The following is a 14,589-nucleotide window of genomic DNA, read 5'->3' as shown; positions in this document are numbered from 1 at the left end:
CCTGATAGATTGGCTTTTCTCAGGGAAAATGTTATGCCTGGCGGGGGATGATTTGGAGGTGGTCAGACACAAAGGAATATCTAGAATTCCTGGGTAGGTGCTATAAATTGTGATTTACTGAATGGGGAATATTGTATATGTACATTGTTACCACCCAGTAAGATACACAGCTTCCATGTGACTTCATCCTGGATCTGTGGAGGAGAACAGTTAAGGACCAGAGCAGGTTTGACAGCACTTCTGTGCATTTGAGATGAGCTCTGTTGGTACCCCAGATTATTTTGGGGAAAAAAACAATTTTTTTCCATGGTTCTTACTGCCCAGATTTTTTTTGAGTTTATGGAATATGGTCTCCTTTCAATAGCTTTTTGCTATTAATATCAGAACATAAGTAATTTTCCTATATGATGAAATTACATAAGATTTGATGCCTGAATAAACATTTAACCGAGCTGGACACTTAGCACTTCAGCACTGAGGTAGCAAGTCTCTCACAGGTATGTCCTGTTCTGAGGTGCTATGAGCTGTGAGTAGAAGACTCTTGAGTAGAATACAAACAAAAATATTGCTGTTTTCCCAGATGCTACTACTAAATGTACACTCTGTGGAAATGTTGTTTCTCTGTACTTTTCATTCAAATCAGTGGACTATGGGCAAACAAGCAGGCAAGTCACAGATGAACTCAGTGGCACAGTTATTCTGATATTTGTGGTTTTTCTCTATCAAACCCTCAAGATCATTTGAATGTTATGAGGAATGTCTGTTTTTCTAAATATATTGTAGCTGAGCCATCCTTAGAAATAAAAATTAAAGAACAAATTTTACACCATTGGCGTCTATCCTAATGTCCTGGCTACTGTTACTTTGGTCAGCGGGTGGCCTGGTCAGCCTTTCCAAAGTCAATTTTCATTTTAAGATATTTTTATTTCTTTGAAATAGGCAAAGCCTTTGGAAAATGAGGGAGCAGCCTGCTTGTGCTTGTGTCGATGAAGGCTTATATGTGCGACAAAGTAGCTGTAGAGTTTTTATATTCTGTTTGCAGTAGTAGTAAACAGAGCATCTAAAATAACCACTTGCACATTGCAACAAACACATCATCATTTGCTTAAAAAGAGTTATAATTACAGTTGACGAAGCATGGACACTATAAAAAATGCATTAGTTTGGCTTGACACATTAATTACCTGTTTTTGCAGATGTTTTTATATATTGTTGTGTGAACAGTTTACAAAATAATTACAGGAAAGTCATATGGAAAATAAACTAAGTGGGTGGTTTCTCGCCTTAATATTTTCATTCATGTGAATCTGTGTGAGGCACAGCTGCTCCGTGGCAAATGCAGAGGGAGAGAGACGGGGAATCTTGAGAGGTTTTTATTCTAAGGTCTCTATGATCATCCTTGCTACACTTTTATATCTTGCTTTAGCAGTGTAGTTTTTAAACATGTAAAATGACATTGCTGATTTAATCCCAGTGATCAGGAGGGGGGAGAAGCTTTGATCCTGATCAGATGAAACAGAAATCTTTTAGTATCTAGGAAAATAAATGAAAAATCAATATTATTTTAAGCAGGATGATCTTTTATGAGCAGTTGTAAAGATTCATCAAAGGCTTTGACACAGTTTAAACATTTCCTGTTTGCTGCCATTTAAAGAAAAATGCCTTTCAAGTTTAAATTGTAATTAAAAGCAGGTACCTCTTTAGATTATTGTGGGCTAACCACGGAATAGAAATAGGAGCTCAATATGCTCATGCAACATTTAAATCAGAAGTTCTTAGCTAGGAATAAATTTTGTTTGGCTAATATGGACAAGGAATAAATTAGTAGATTCTTTTGATAATATACATTTTGTGTAATTAAAAACACTTTCCTGTAACAAAATGTAATATTGCATTTTAAAAAAATTGCATAAAGTCTGCATCACTGCTTTAACATCTGTCAAATATAAGGATTTGTTCTGGTACTGTGTCTTAGTGATTTATATGGTTTAAAGTGAAGAGTTCTATGACCTGAAATTTGGCATAAATGCTGAAGATTATTTTAGTTTAATGGGGTCTTTATTATTTCTCATCACCCTATGTTGAAGGCTTTTTAAGTAACATTTTTATATTTATTATTTTTTAAAAAAATCACATCCTGTATTTCTTTACAGACTTTTGTAAGACATTGGCTGTTAACATGGGAGTTTGTATTGAAATGTAGCTTTTTATGTTTTCTTGGTTAAACTAATGTAAAGAATACAAATGAAGAATAAAAAGCCAAGATCCTACTTCCATAAATCCAGTTCTCAAACATCTACCTGTTAAAGTATTCGGAGACTGAACTGTTAATGATCTTAGTCACGATTAAGACGTAAGAACTTGTTGAGTAAATGTTTTGTGAATCCACACCCTCTTTTATGGCTGAAGATTTTAATGAGTGAACAGTTTGCAGGTGTTATTTAACAAATTACTAAGGAAGGAAAAGTAGAAGGAAAGCTGAAATTAATGTCTTGTGAAAGTAGGGAGAACAAAACAGCTCTAAGGGCACATCCTTGCTTGTTTGTGTTAATTACTCTAAAATTACTGAAGCATTGAAAAAAGGCAATAAACATTCAAGCTAAATACACATAACTAACAATTAAGCAGTAAGCTTGACTTTTATGATAGCCTTAGACACCAACCTAGCAGTTCTCTAGCGGTCTGCTTGAAGAAAACACTGGCTGAAGGGTTTATTGGTACTGTGCAGATGACTTTGTTTTCCCTGACCGACTGCCACCTCTTGTGTCTAAGAGAATGTGGGTGATCACCAGTGGATCGGCACAAGAAAGTTTTATGGTGCCGTAAGATTAAGTGTAGAGATGAAAGCAAGAGTGTTAGTCATGTTTTAAGAAATTACGACACAAGCTTATATAACACTGTTTATCTGTTCTCTTCTGATAAAGCCAAATCCAAACCTGTTGGGTTTTTTTTTAAAATCCCAGATGGGAATAAGCATGGCAGTCTCAGCTAGGGGAGTTTTACCAGGAGAGTCCTGCCGAGTGGAGGCTGATACTAGATACGCTGGACCTGCTACGAAGTCCCCTCTGTCTTTGGAATGAGAGAAACTGTTAAGGAATTGGTATATATCCATAATATTGTATGCTGAAAGTGCAATGAATTGGACTGTCCAGCTTCTTCCTAAACCAAGAGTAGTCAGAGTTTTTTTGCAGGGCAGGGCTCTGTGTCTTTATCCAAGGAGGTGACAATCACTTTTCCCTATTGCTGTGCAGTGAATAGTAAGATTTACAAATGGTCACTTACAGCAGAGCTTGGAGTAGGTCATAAGACTCTACTTAGAAGAAGGAGAGAGAGCTTACCCCTTCTTTGGCTCCTACCAGTAGTGAAGCTTAGTGCAAATTTCTGTGAGGAGCCTGCATGTGTGCACATATACTCTGTATGAACATGTTTGACCACAGATTGATGCAGGTAGGGGAATATTGCCTTTACAGACACCTGTATAACTACGGGCAGTGTGAACAGCCCACCCTCTCTTGAACTATTGCTGGTCAGGGAAGGACCCACTGGTCAGGTCTTTCTAGTAGCTGGCCCCATGATCCATGGTCTAGCTCTTGCACATTTTGTTTGCTTATCTGGCTCAAAGTTTGTTGGTGTCTCTTATGCACAGAGAATAATGAGTACACTAATGCAGAAAATAGCGAGCAACAGTTTCATAAGTAGGTATGACAGACAGTGGTGCTCAGGTACAGGGCTCAGTCAGGCAAACATATTGACCAGCAGCCTGCTTATACACAGCTGACCCATGAAATTCTTACCTGTTTTCTCATGCTTGTGTCCCCCCCCCCCAACCTTGACCCCTCCCTTTCCCTTTCCTCACCTTTAATCCTGCCCTTAAACATCTCACAACGTACGTGTTGCCACAATCCCCCAATAAGTTTTGCTGGCAAGCATTTACACATTAAGTTCTCCCTCAGACATCCCATAAATAAGTTTGCTCTTTTTTATGACACTCATTCTTGATAACCCACAATTACCCTGCTTCTTATCAGTCACCAAGTTTCTGGTTGAACTTCTTCAAGGTTGTGCTCAGAGGTTCCTTTCATGGCCCGTTGATCAGTGTGTGTTATGAGTTCTGGTCTTCGTTATTGTCTCTGTTATCTGCTGTTAGTTAGGATTTGTGTGTTTAATTTATTGCCTCTCCTGTTCCTTGCCTTGTCTTTCATGTTGAGTAGCTGTTAGGTAGATATTCTTGCAGTTCCTTGCCTGATTTGAACATCTGTTTGTGAGAGGTGCTGTCTTGCACCTGTTGGTGCAGAAGCCTGGCACAGCCAAGGCTGTGTCTCTCCAAGTCTTGGATGGCCTCAGTTAAGGCTGGAAGAGACTGTCAGGGCCACATAAAGACTCTGCTGTTTTTCGGCCTTCTTCTGGGACAGTTCTCTCTGACTGCTTTTCAGTGTAGTAATCTCAGTTCTCTGTTACAACAATTGTGACTCGCAGTCTTTTTATCTTTGCCTGGTGATTGACTGGTTGGGTGTTGTCATTGCATCGTAACAATATGCTGCTCATGATGGGAATATCTAAACACAAACTGTACATTTTAGAGTGAATACAGAATTTGCATGGTATTATGGAAATCTCCCCTCTTGCAAGAGCTTGGGTAGATGAGACATAACACAGTGGTGGTTCAGCCATCTGGGAAGTGAAGTAGTTGGTACAAGCACTTCTTCCTTTCTTCCCGTGTAATCCCAAGGTAACAGAGAAGGAGCAGCTACCATGGGGAAGCTGTAAGCAAGGGTTCTTGGGGTCTCTTATGTTGCCTTCTGGCTATTAAAAGCATTTCTGGCTTTCCTTTATGGTTAGGAAAGCTCACAGTAGAAACATTGGGAAAAAACCACAAAGTTTATTTAGTGTTTTGTTGTAAATGTCTTGTTGTGTCTTTCCAATTTGAGGTTTGGAGGTTTTTTTTTAGTATGTTTGAGTCCGTGATTTGTTTAGTTCTTGCTCATATTACCACAGGAACATATACCAGATCACAGAAAAATGAGATAATATTTTTTATTTACTTTAGTCTATAGCAAGGCATAAATTGTTATTTTTGTAGAACTCTGAGATTGTAGTCCTTGCTTTTTGTAAGACACATGTCTGTAGGTTTGATTATGAATAACCTAAAGGAAATCAAAATGGTAGAATCAAAGCAGTTGTATGCTTTGATTACTTAGTACCCTTCTTTCTGAAGAAAAAAAATAACTTTCTTTTTCTCAATTGAGGTGAATCAAGTCCAACTCGTCGAGAAGCAGTGAAAAGGAAGACTGCAGAATACCTTATGCGTGCTGAAAAAATTTCCAGTCTCTACCGTAAATCCTCTGAAGATGCATCTGCTTCTATGGTAGGCTTTAATTTCTTTTTTTTCTGAACCAGAATTTGGTATAATTAAATTGTCCCGTCTTTTAGCAAAGTATATTCAAGTTTAAAGTTTAAAAAGGGACTAGAATTTCTCTTTCAGGAGGCCTGAGGAGTATTTCGATGTTATATTTTGGTTAAATTGCTTTTTTTTCTGATTCTGGTTGGTTGCATTTCATAGCATTATGAAGAGTGCTCGATTTAATAGAGACCTGATTTTTGTATACTTTTCGTCTGCTCATAGTTGACGATGCAAACATTTTTAGTTATGCTGAAGAATTTGAAGGTAAAGCAAAAAACCCCCACACTAGAACATAACATTTCTTTTGACTTTCCTATGAGAATATTGCGTGGCCCTGTAGGGAGTGAGAAGGCCATTGGTTTCTTTAGCCTAGCACATAATAGTGTGTCAGAAGTGAGTCAAGCATGCGGTGGTGGGAATGAGATGAATATCCCACAAAATAAGCACTTAATTGGGCAAACATTCTTCCTGATCCCTTCAGATGTTTCTCTTGAATGTGCTTGAGTGATCAGCTGATCCTGATTTTTGATTGAGTTTCTGTAGTAATTCCCACTTTCTGAAACAGAAATACCCTTATCTGTACTTGTGCAAAAGACAAACAAAGCTTGTTCCAAGATACCCTCCATAAATTTCTACTTTGCCCTTCCCCAAATAGTTCCTTTGGTAATTATCTGTTCTTACTTCAGGCTTTTACTGCAGTCATGCTAAACTGCAACTGTGTGGTTGTCGATGGCTGCCCTATTGTAGTAAATATAAAAGTTACCAACTTCCTGTCTTTCTACACTTACATCAAGTGAGGACAAAAGGAGGAGAAGATTATTGGTTCTTACTTTGCACACATCTAAAAATGCTTTAAGGAGACTGCTGCTGCAAAAAAGTGGGAAGCCTTATAAAATCCAACTGCCTAATAAGTAAATTAAAAAGCAAAACCACTGATTTTGAAGGGTAGCTTTTTTAATGTTGAGAGCCCACAAGTACAGTTTTGAGGTTGTTCCAAATGGGATAAATTTTGTGAGATTTGGAGTCTTGCTGCTGCTATGAATTGTACTTTGAACAATTTAGTATTTTGGACTGATATGAACTCCTACTAGGTAGTCTTTCTTTGGGTCAAACACCCCTGAAAATAGGGAAGAATTTATATTGAATCAAAACCTTAGTGTGTTTGGAAACTGCAGAACAAGAAAAAAAAACATGAACAACCTATTTTTGCCTTTTTGTAAGTTTAAAAACTAACTGTGGTTGGGAAGGAGGAAGAAATAGGTTGCATTTTTTGTATGTGAACTCGAGAGGTAAAGTATTTCCTCTTTTATGCTGTATTGAATAAGGCACATGCCTTCTTTGCAGTTCCAAAAGAAAGCAGGTTTAATTGGGATAAGGCAAGGAAGAAAGAAAGGTAGCACAAATAGAAAACCATTCTCCTGTGTTGAAACTCAAAATTGTTAAGGCAAATCTGACTTTGCAGAAGTGAAATGTTGTACTTGGCTTATTCTCTACATGTATTTTAATATCTTTTATTTGCTGCTCTTCATAGTGCATACATTTGACTTTTATCTTGGGGCTTTGGAATGTGTTGGCATCAAGGGCAGATGGTGTTGATGGATTGTGATGGTTGTGGTGAGGAGGAGCTTGTCTCCGAGTTGAGAGCTGAAAGTTAATGGGGAGAAGGACTTCTCACAGGGTTCTTGTAAGGGCAGTGAACCACTTAGGAATTGGCGTGCTCTGTGCTTTGGCGTTTTGTCTTAAGGAAAGTGAGGGCTGTGACTCTTCCTACGCGTTGGTTGCTGAGCAGACCTGAATTCTTGCCCTTTAGTTACTGCTTATCCTTCTTACTACCCAAGATGGTTTATACTGGAGCTTGAGTGAATTATTCCACCCCATGCAGACAGTGATAAGTGCACTGAAATGACCTGTGTCTATATACAGAGTCATTCTTGGGAGGTACTAGTGGAAACATGCAGGTATTTTGTGCCCTTTTCCTAAAGAAATTAAGTCTGACGTGTACACCACCACCATGCCCATTAAACCATGTACTGAAGTGCTGTATCCATGCACTTCTTGAACATTTTCAGGGATGGTGACTCCACCGCTTCCATGGGCAGCCTATTCCAGTGTTTGACCACTCTTTCAGTAAAGAATTATCTCCTAATATCCAATCTAAACCTCCCCTGGTGCAACTTGAGGCCATTTAACTTGAGGTCATGACCTGATGTTACAAGGCAGAATTACTTTGTGACCCATGTCTGGTGTAGATAGCTTTGTGTTTCCTATTGTACCCTTACAAGGAGCAACCATGGTGATCAGTGTCAAAACTAGGCTTGCCTGGCCGCCTTAGACGTGATATTTTACTTTCTTGTTGTGTGGCGGGGTTTTAGTAGTGGAGGAGGAGCTACAGGGATGGCTCCTGTGAAAAGTTGCTAGAAGCTTCCCTGGCTCCAAGGCCAAGCCAATCAGTGATGGTGGGAGCACCTCTGTGATAACATATTTAAAAGGGTGCAGCACATAGAGGAGGAAGGCAGTGTGACCTTGGGCAGGGCTTGGCTGGCCCAGGCCCTGCTGCAGCCGCAGCCCAAGAGCTGGATGCTCCTCAGGAGCCAGTGAAAGGGACCTGCAGCAGAGAGAGATGTGAGAGAAACACACTTGGGTGGAGGTGAGATTCCCCTGCAGCGCACGGTGAGATGGCAGACTGTACCCCTGCAAGCCCATAGTGGTTAATGGTGGAGCAGAGATCCACCTGCAGGCCATGGAAGGCCCCACACTGGTGCAGATGGCTGCACCCAAAGAAGGCCATGACTCCATGGGAAGCCCGTGCTGGGGCAGTCTGTTCCTGAAGGACTGCGCCCTGCTGAAGGGACTCATGCTGGATCAGTTTGTGAAGAGCTGAAGCCCTTGGCATGGACAAATCAAATTGATTTTTCCCCAAGTCGAGTCTATTTTGCCCATGACCACAACTGGTGAGTGATATCTCCCTGTCCTTGTCTCGACCTATGAGCCTTTTGTTATGTTTTCTGCTCCCTATCCCACCGGGGGGGAAGAGTGAGCGAGTGACCGTGCGGTGTGTAGTTGTCAGCTAGGCTTAAACCATGACACTCATCCACCAGGCCAGAGAAATGCCCACGAAGGGAAGAGGTTAGCTCAGAAGTGCAGGTTCAATTATCATCCTGCACCCTTCATCCTCTCAGGCCTCCCAAAGACTCAGGCTGCCAGCCATGTGCTGAGCTGTGTGCAGCCGTCTCAAAAGACTATGTCTGCTAAATGCACCCCAAGCCACCCATTTGCCATCTGAACACCTCGTGAAGGTAAAGCGTGGTGGCTTTTCTCTGAGGGCCTGGGTTAGAAGGAGGCAAGCCATTCTTCTGTGGCTTGAAATGCCAGGCCCTTGCCTCTTCGAAGACCAGATTTCCCTAGAGGCAAAGGCCTGGAATTTCAGAGCAGAGAAAGAAAAATTTTCTTGGATGCCATGGAAACCAAACAAAGAACGATAGTAGTTTGTTACTTTTCTTGCCTTAACAAAAAGCTAACAGTGTAGCCCTCAAGGATAGCATCCTTAGCAACCATGCTGCTGCTGGCAAGTCTGAGTGGTGGAGAGAGGAGCACAAGAGGAGCTGTTTGGAGAACCCTTGGCGCTGTTAAAAAAAGGTTATGGGTAGAGGGCTTAAGGATGGATAGAAGATTTTGTAAGGCTGAAAAGAAACACTGGGAACTCACTTGACAGGGTCTTGTAAACACTGAGAAAAGCCTTGCTGTGACCCGTAGGAGTGGTAGGTGTGGAAGCAGCTTCTGGAGGTTGTAAACAGGCATGTTAGACCTTCTGGAAAAACAAATCTGCTGCATTTTCTGCTGCAAATGCTGTCCTTCTTTTCCTCCTCTGGCATAGCACTGCGGCCTTGAGGGCGTTCTCGGCGACAAGCACTCGAGAATGCAGTGTAATGGCAGCAGCAGGCCATTTTGCAGATTCTCAAGCTGTTTTTCCTCCTCTGCCCCTTTATAAGTAGCAGCTCTGGGGAGCCACCTCCAAGCCTGAGTGAGAGCTGCAGCAGCAGCCTTTGAATCACACTGGATTGACTGTCGGAAAGCTGAAGTCTTCCATAGCTGGTAGCTGCAAGGACCAGCACAGCTACATGGACATGCTGTGGCTCTGGGTCAGAACTGGTATTTTTATAATGCATTTTTTTTTTCACTCTTTGAAATTATTTCTGATTTGACTTTTGTCCAGTTTCTTTTATTCAGAATTTTTTCTTTTTGCACCATTATAAAAGCTGTTATCTTTTAAAATGTCAATTATTTTTGATTTTCAAAGCAATTCAGTAACAAGAGGTACATGCAAGCCTGATGCCCAAACAGGAAAAGCAGTTTTAATTCTTGGTGGTTTTCGTAAGATATCTTACTTCCTAAAATTCTCATTAGGTGTGCATTAAAATTACATGAAGTATAAAGAAAATACACTACTGTAGTTCTGTGAGACGTAAATTTAACATTAAATAAGAAATTTAGTCTCAAGGCTTCCAAGATCACATCCAAGGTATGTCCCAGTTTCAGGGAAGATACAGTCTCCAATTAGTGATCACTGAGGGCCTTCTGAAGCACACCATAGCTGTCTGATTCGCATGCATGCTGAGGTGCAACCTGGTTTTCTCCTGGTGGAGCATGAGGAAGGGGCCAGGGTGTTCTACTGGGCCAGGAGAGCTGGAGGCATTTTTGCACCTCAGGCCAGCAGGTATCTGCTTCAAAACAAGACATCTCCTTGTTGCATTTGAGGGTCTGGCTGTGCTGCAGGTGGGTAGTTACTGAAGTCATCAGACACAGGCCTCTGAATGGTGAGGGGAGGTGGTTCTTTGAGGTGCAGCTCTGTACTGATGTTCGTGAAAGTGCTCTTTTTATATCCTGAGGTTCTGTGGTGACTGCTCTCAAAGTTGGCAGCATCAGAAGTAAAATCGCTTCCCATCAAATGGAGTTTGTGCCACTGGGCTAGGGATAGTGCTCTTGCCTTAAATGAGGTTAACATGAGAGGCTCTTCCTCTTCCTTGGCTGGTGGTGTATTTCTGTTTCTCTGCCTGCTCTTGTAACTGCTGGCAGCGATGCCAAAGCTGAGGCAAGAGTTATCGTCGTATTTCATTGTGTAGCTTGCAAAACTAAAGCCTTCTGAAGGCCAGTGGTGGCCACAAGCTACTGGGTCTTTGCAGGAGCCATCAGCGCCATCAGCACCATCCTTTTTCACTTGAAATTAGCACATGCTAGCCAGAAGGTTGGGAAAGGTGGGAAAGGAACTGGTGATGCTGATCCCAAGTCAGATAACTCCAGCTGTGCAGCTCAGAGTGCAGTCTGGAAATAGTTTCAAAGCATATAGGGCCTAGCTGCAGGAGAGAAGATACCTGAGCAGCATGATGAGCGTTTGGACAAGCTGCTGAAGGCCGTCTGCAGGCAGAGGTAGTCCACCACTTTCTTTAGAATTTAGATGCTGTATTGGTAAAGACAAATTAAGCCTTTGACTGTTTGTTACCCTCCTTCCTGTATTTTTTTCTTTTGTTCATCTATTTTTGATGAGAGAGACGTTTTTTAGGTATTTTTCTTATCACTGGCTGGATGCTGAGCTTGGATTTTTACTCTATTCTGGGGAGCAGACGGTTTCATAGAGTGTTTAATTGCCGCAGTTCTGGGAATTGGATATTTAGAGTTGGCTTCTGGCATGCTTCACGACAAAATGTGGTGCCTCCCCATCACTGGGCTCCACTGTTAGACTTTGCAACAGTGAAATCAAAGTACTGTGAGGAGCAAAAAATAACCTGAAATTGATTAAAATGGAGAAACTGCTGGGAGATGTGGTTGTAAATTGTTTTAAGGTAGAAATGATTTTATGTAGAATGCATATATGAAAAACAGTGTCTATACACAGTATTACTGACTGTGCCACCATTGGTGGTATTTTAGAGAAGGAACCAAAAGTCTGTACTGTTTTATTTTGGACTCTTCAGACGTGATGGTTACAGAAATCTGATTCTGTAGTGTCATTAGACAACTATGAACTTCTGTAGAGATGTATGGACTTTATTCATGGTTGGAATGTTATGCATAAGAGAAAATTTTAAAAGCTTGATTATTGAGGAATGGTTATAAAATGTAATAGCATGCAGATAGAAGTGAAAATCTTTTATAGTAGTCTAGAGGATTTGGAAATGTTCTTTCATTAAATGTATTCCTTAAAATGCTTTTGAAATCTCGTAATGAATAAACTCTGTGATAGCACAACTCTGTGTTTCAAAGCAAATATTTTGTCATTGCAGAAAAAATTGCACACCCTCAAAATTCAACCCAACAAAAGAACTCCCTTGACCTTCCAACAGCTTGCTAGAATATGAAACCTAAATTGAGTCTGGGGAAAAAACTTCATCTAGAGGGGTTTTTTTTTTTCTTCTTCAGGCTAAAACCATTAGTGATTTGTAGAATATGGGCTATTTTCTCTTCATTGCTGTTGGTACTCTTACTTGATGGTGTTTACATGGCAAAACAGTTCTAAGATCCAGACAAATAAATGAAGATAAATAATAAACTCTTTTAAACATCGAACCGAGTAGGTGAATACAAAAGAAAAACATGCTTTTTCAACATGTGTTTATGACCCTTTCTGTTGAATTTTGCGGGCAGTGCTTAAGTACGCATTGATTTTTGGGAAATAATTTGGAAGGAGAGATGGTGGTTGACTGGCAACATGAAGGGGAACCAGTTTTGGGGAGGGCGTTGGGGAAGTACTCTAGCCTTTATGTTCCTATTATTATAATAGCACATATCTAGGATAGCACAGTAATGATGCCAGAGGGCATCAACACTAAGGGGGGAGCAAATGGACTACCTAATTCAGGATATTCAGTTTTTCTGGGAATTTTGAATCTTAAGGGAAAACTTCTTGATTTTTTTTGCTGATACTTAAACATTTAATCCACAGCATAATTGCTTACCAGCAGTTTTCCTTTGTGGCATACTTGTGAAATATTGCCTCAGGATGTTGACAAATTAGATAAACAGCTTTTGCCTCTTGAAACCCTAAAAATCAAGGAGTTTCACTTTCCTCTACCTTTGTGCAATAGAAGTGTACTTGGGGAGGCCAGGTTATGCTTAAAAGGAGTTTAGCATTCAACAGCTCTGCAAATGAAGTTGCCATATTTGTGAGGAGGAGATCCAGGTCTGTGGTTGTAGTAGAAGCTGCATGTTGAATTTTTGGAGAAGGATCTAATAAATTCTCTCAGTCGACAACTAGAAACTTCTGAAAATGTTTGTTAATGTGCCAGAGGTATATGTGATGCTTAAGAGGTTGATCTTTGTCCCAGAAGACTTCCAGTTGAAACATTTCCTCCTCTGACATGCAAGCTTTGAGTTTGCCCTGAGAAACTGCAGAACACAGCACAGACAGCTCTCTGTGTATTAACCACTTGAACAGTTAGCACTCTTGCTATGGTGTTAATTTCTAGATTAATGATACGCAGCTAGCTACCGTTTTCTAAGGCAGTCTTAGGAATCATTTCTGTTGTGCACCTTGTTATTACAATGATTTTGTGAAGCTCAGCAGAGTGCAAGAATATTCATTTATAATTCTGTATTTTATGTTCTTTAGACTTAAAAAGCCTCTAATTTGCTTTCACCTCCTCGGTGATCTCTGAATTATTTTGCATCCAGAATACCTGTAAAGCTTTGATTAATTATTGCGATGGGCGAAGAATTTGAGCAATTGATTGCTAGGTTCCATTAAACATAGGAAATATAAAAATTAATTATTTTTTCTTTTTAAAATTTTTGTTTTCAATGTTGTCTCAATTTTTATTTACTTGCAAGTTGTTTTTTTTTCCCCCCACTAAGGACAAACAGAGAACTTCTCCTTTCATCTTCACTCTCTCTGATTTATGATAAATTTAGTTTCCTTTGGCCTGGCATTTGCTTCAGCAGGCAGTCTTCCTTCAAGTACCACCCTGATTGATGTCTAATCTTTGATATCTTCCATTAGCCTCCAGGATCACTAAGTTCAAGGCCCTCTTGGAACCTAAGGAGCCCTGCCGAGGAACTGAAGGCCTTCAGAGTCCTTGGGGTGATTGACAAGGTAATTCTTCAGTGTCTCTTCAAGAGTTCAGTCATAAATTGACTGCATGCTGACATTTTGTCTTTGAAGCTGTGGATCTTAAGGATATGAAACAAAAGGGGAAAATGACTCAAATGCATCTGCACTTTAAAATAACAAAAGTAGAAGAAAAAAAGGCTTTTATCTAAGCAATTCATGTAAGGTCATGCAAAATATATTTGAGCTAAAGGATAAGGTACATGTTTGGTGGCATTCAATAGGATGAGGCCTGTTTTTCAAAAATGAAGTAGTGGTTACAGTGCTGGGGTAAGGACAAGTTGATGTATTTTCAGTTGAATAAACTGGTGGGTACTTGAAATACAGAAGGGTAGAAATTCCTACATTTGAACCGTCACTTGAAATGGGGGCTGGAGCAGGGGGCGCCAGCTGTTCTTCCCTGAGGATTTGGAATTGAAATCCTCAGCCAAGAAAGAGATTCAGCAATGAAACCAAAATTATTTTTGACTCATGCAAATAATGTCTTCCAAAATCCCGGGGTAATACCCCACTGAAAACAGTAAAGGACCGTACACATTTTGTGGAAACCTAGTTAAGGGACCAGAAGAATTGCTGCATTGTTTTGACAATGCTGATCAGTTATCATCTCACCAAATACTTTTAAGATGATGTGTTTTTCAGCAATGTGGCAGTGGCTACTGCAGACTGTAAAGGCTCATTTTGTTTTTGCCATGCCAGTTCCCTTGTGGCTTTTGATAGTTCCTTACATAGGACCTGGTTTGTTCGTGATGTAATGATGAGTGGTCAATTTACGCTTTTGTAACATGCATCTGAAAACCTGCAGCTGGTCTCTTAAGGTCTGTATTTCCCAATTTCTTTTTCTTGTTGGACTGAACCTAGATACGAGGTCTGATTTTTGTTGTAATTATGTGCATAAGTTGACAACTTCTCCTCAGAGGGCTATATACATTAGGTATTATGGTTGTTCTCATAGCACAGAAAGATTTCTCACCTCAGACTTCATATTCATTGTATCTTCTTTCCTCGATCATAAGTACAGAATTCAGCCTGTCTTTCTCTGTGTATATATAGGCAGCCTGCTATAGGCAGGGCTTTGGATTCTTTGAGA

The 14,589-nt window shown here is 40.3% G+C and overlaps 1 protein-coding gene across 1 annotated transcript in view; it reads left to right on the top strand.

Annotated features, from left to right (window-relative positions):
- The window catches only part of LOC104544525 (ribosomal protein S6 kinase delta-1-like), a gene marked incomplete at its 5' end in the record, with an annotated part of 30,563 nt that extends 16,912 nt beyond the window's left edge, over positions 1–13,651 (top strand). Inside the window, 3 exon segments of the mRNA XM_010189423.1 lie at positions 5,247–5,365; positions 13,392–13,539; positions 13,542–13,651. Of these exon segments, the coding sequence (XP_010187725.1) occupies positions 5,247–5,365; positions 13,392–13,539; positions 13,542–13,651 (377 nt within the window).
- Between the last annotated feature and the right edge of the window lie 938 nt (positions 13,652–14,589).

The sequence above is a fragment of the Mesitornis unicolor genome, unplaced genomic scaffold (assembly GCF_000695765.1).
Source record: "Mesitornis unicolor isolate BGI_N332 unplaced genomic scaffold, ASM69576v1 scaffold45047, whole genome shotgun sequence".
NCBI classification, from domain to species: Eukaryota; Metazoa; Chordata; class Aves; order Mesitornithiformes; family Mesitornithidae; genus Mesitornis; species Mesitornis unicolor.
Note: the sequence above shows the minus strand (reverse complement) of the source record. Positions and strands in the feature narration are given on the sequence as shown.